General features: G+C 45.0%; 1 protein-coding gene across 1 annotated transcript in view; it reads right to left on the bottom strand.

The window, feature by feature from the left end:
- Nucleotides 1-2329: 2329 nt before the first annotated feature.
- Nucleotides 2330-3168, bottom strand: part of LOC108785140 (NEDD4-binding protein 2-like 1) — a 10594-nt gene continuing 9755 nt past the window's right edge. Inside the window, exon 5 of the mRNA XM_018554160.1 lies at nucleotides 2330-2435. Coding sequence (XP_018409662.1) covers nucleotides 2330-2435 — 106 coding nt within the window. The remainder of the gene's footprint in view (nucleotides 2436-3168) is intronic.

Raw genomic sequence — 3168 nt, 5'->3', positions numbered from 1 at the left:
AAGCTAAATGTAGGCTGGCGCCATACTAGATTAGAATTTTGTTTGAACGTTCCTTTGAAATAGTTCATTAGAACATTCGATCTTGCTATCGTTCAGTAAACTCATTCATTTGGAAGGGAAGGTACAAGCACATTTCCTGAATGTGCGACATTAAGACCCCGTTCACATTGAGCGATTTATCGCGCGGTAATTCCCGCGATATCGCGGATATTTACCGCGTGATATCGCTCTTCAATGCTTTGCAATGGGGCAAAGGGTCCTGCTGTCGCGGGTCGTGTGTCGCTACAGCAGGACCCTTTTTGGAGCGGATTTTGCTGCGATTCCAGTTTGCTCAATGCAAGCATTTGCGCGCCAAATCGCGCGATATCGCGCAAAATGCAAATCGCGCAACAAACGCGCGATTTGCGAATCGCGCAGTGTGAATGGGGCCTAAAAGACACCGCTGGCTCAATTCACTAACATAGAACAATGATTTGCCTTGAAGAGCTCCGGGCAAAACGTTCAATAACCCTTGCAGTGGGGCTACTCCTGCCCTGTAAGGGTTAACTGTTGTCTTTTATTTCTGTCTAGGGTGTAAAACAATGTATACTTACCTGAACCTTGGAGGCGGCTTGCTCTTAGACCGGTGCTCCCGCCTCTCTCCCCCCCACTGCTGCAGCAGTCTAAGGTCCCATAAAACCTTCCTGCAGTGAAGAAGGAGGCGGGCTTCAGAGACGGGTGAAGCAGGGAGCCGGCTCAGAGGTTCGGGGGACTATCACTTAGACCAAAGCGAGCAGTTAACCCTTACAGTGAGGGAGTAGTCCCACTCCAAGGGTTCATCAAAGCTTTGTCTATAAAGCCTCTTATTGCCATGAAGCGTTTAGAAGCCGTACTTATAAGCAGATGTGTGATCAGAGTCATAGTGAGATTTCAGGACAAGTCTGATAACCTATAATACATGGCCAGCAAGGAAATCGTCAGCTTATAGGAAACTACAAATCCTAGCACGGCTCACAGACTCGCTCATTATCCTGGATGTGTGATGGTAATTCCTGCCGTCATCTCTTCCTGACCCACACATGAATAGTACAGATGATGCTCAAACTGCATGTCTAGCACACATGGTATTTAGCACATATGATATGATTTGGTTGGGGTCTGTACAAGACAAATGCTCTATATTGTGCAGACCAGCATGAGACGGTTTTCATGTCCATGGATTACCTTTCATGATTCTTTCTAAGCGCTACAATACATTCTTTTATGTGTTAGATACACTGTGTAACTCACACAGTGGGTGCCCCTAGCACCACCATTCCATCCGGCATCCTTGGATCAGAAAATCAGTGATGGCAACCGATCAGCTGCTGTCCCTGTTCAGGTATTCTGACAGCGGCACGCCCACCCCTGTCAAAATACAGAAAGGGGAATTCATCAAAACCGAAGCAGACAAAATTTGGAGCAGCTGGTACCCAATCAGCTTCTCTCTTTCATTTTTCAAATCTTCACACTGAACAAACTGAAGAGAGATGCTGATTGGTTGCCATGGGCAACTGCTCCAGATTTTGTTTGCTCCAGTTTTGATAAATTCCCCCCAAAGAACGCGGGAGATTCGTCCATCCACACTGTATATAGTGTGGGTAGAGGGATCTGGCAAGCTTTACTTTGTTACAAAGCATCCAGGTACCCTCCAAACCAGGTGCAATGTATTATGCAGATAACAAGTAGACCCTCCAGCATTGCATCGTGGCCTCACTTTCTTCCTGTGATAGGTAAGGTTCAAATATGGGGGGCAGAGAGATGCAGACCACTGTGCAGCACGCAATGTCTGGTCCCGGGCTGAATAATACAGCGATCCTTTCTGCATTAGTATGTGCATATATACACATACACACACACACACACACACCACACTGAAGACATGACACAAGATGTATGTTTGACTCTGGTGTTCATTTCGGCAATAGTGAGGTCACACAGCAATAAGCTGCTGCAGGACAATGATGGGAGTTGTTCTGTGATCAGACCTAAGTAAAAAGTTAAAAAGTCCCCATTTCTTTCCTGCCAAGAATGTTATGTACTAACCGGTTCCCTCCTGGTATCACACTACCATCTGACATGAGATAAAGTGGATTTAAAATTGTATATATTCAGACTTTGCCAGGCCCATGAAGAAGCACGGCGCTCGTACTACATATTTGCACCCTGTCTGAAGTGTGCCATTTGGAAATGGCCTTTTGAAGGACAGCACAGTGTAGGAGTCTCAGGAATGCTGGGACTTGTAGTTTCACTGGAGAGGTAAAGTTATCTGACCCATAGGTCTCCCCCCTGGGGGTTCCTCTTGTCCAATTTAAGATGGCTTCTCTGCGTGCAGGACGCTGCGGAAAGTGACGCTGTGCTCATACACATCTTTCATCCGTTGGATCTTCTGTCTGGGGACACCGTGGCTATTTCTCCTACAATACAGGTACAAATACTATCTGGACCATTTTTATAGCAATAGTTTGTTTCATCTAAATGCAATGTATTAAACATGTGGACCATTCTTGGACAAACACAGTGGTAACGGCGCAACATTATCCTTCAGCATTAAATACTTGTCCCTCATCTTATATCAGTAAGACTTTCTCTCTATATAATGCCCAGCCCCCCATATAAAGCTCTACTGTGGGGTTTAATAGTTCTCAATCTGATCTGGAGTGTGCTGGGAAAGGCCCTGTATGATCTCATAGTGGGACAGACTCTCTGGACACTAAACTAGCCATTACACACAACATTATTCCAACCAATGACAACCCTTACCTAGATTTACCAAATACATTCAACAGAAATGTGCCATTAAAACAACTTATCTGTAGCCTTTGATGTAGGAGCAACTGCCTCCCAGTCATTGTATTCACTGCCTACAGACCAACTAAAGCGTATATCTGACTGGTGTAAACTGGAATGTGATTGCTACACCGCCTGGCCTTTGCACTGCTAGAAGTGAACGTCCGATGTTTACTGGCAGCTTTGTTTTGTCAGTGAATTCCTCCTTCAAGGACCATCTACGTGACTAGAGGATGGACTAGAACTGTAAACACTGTAAATGAACCCACAAAATGGAACAGGGCACTGCACTTTAGCTTGTATGACTGTGGTGTGTATATACTGTGTATATTTATATATATATATATATATATGTGTGTG

This window comes from Nanorana parkeri, unplaced genomic scaffold (assembly GCF_000935625.1).
Source record: "Nanorana parkeri isolate BGI_ZX_2015 unplaced genomic scaffold, ASM93562v1 scaffold8, whole genome shotgun sequence".
In the NCBI taxonomy this organism is placed as follows: Eukaryota; Metazoa; Chordata; class Amphibia; order Anura; family Dicroglossidae; genus Nanorana; species Nanorana parkeri.
The sequence above is the reverse complement of the archived record's forward strand: the minus strand, read 5'-3'. Positions and strand labels throughout refer to the sequence as shown.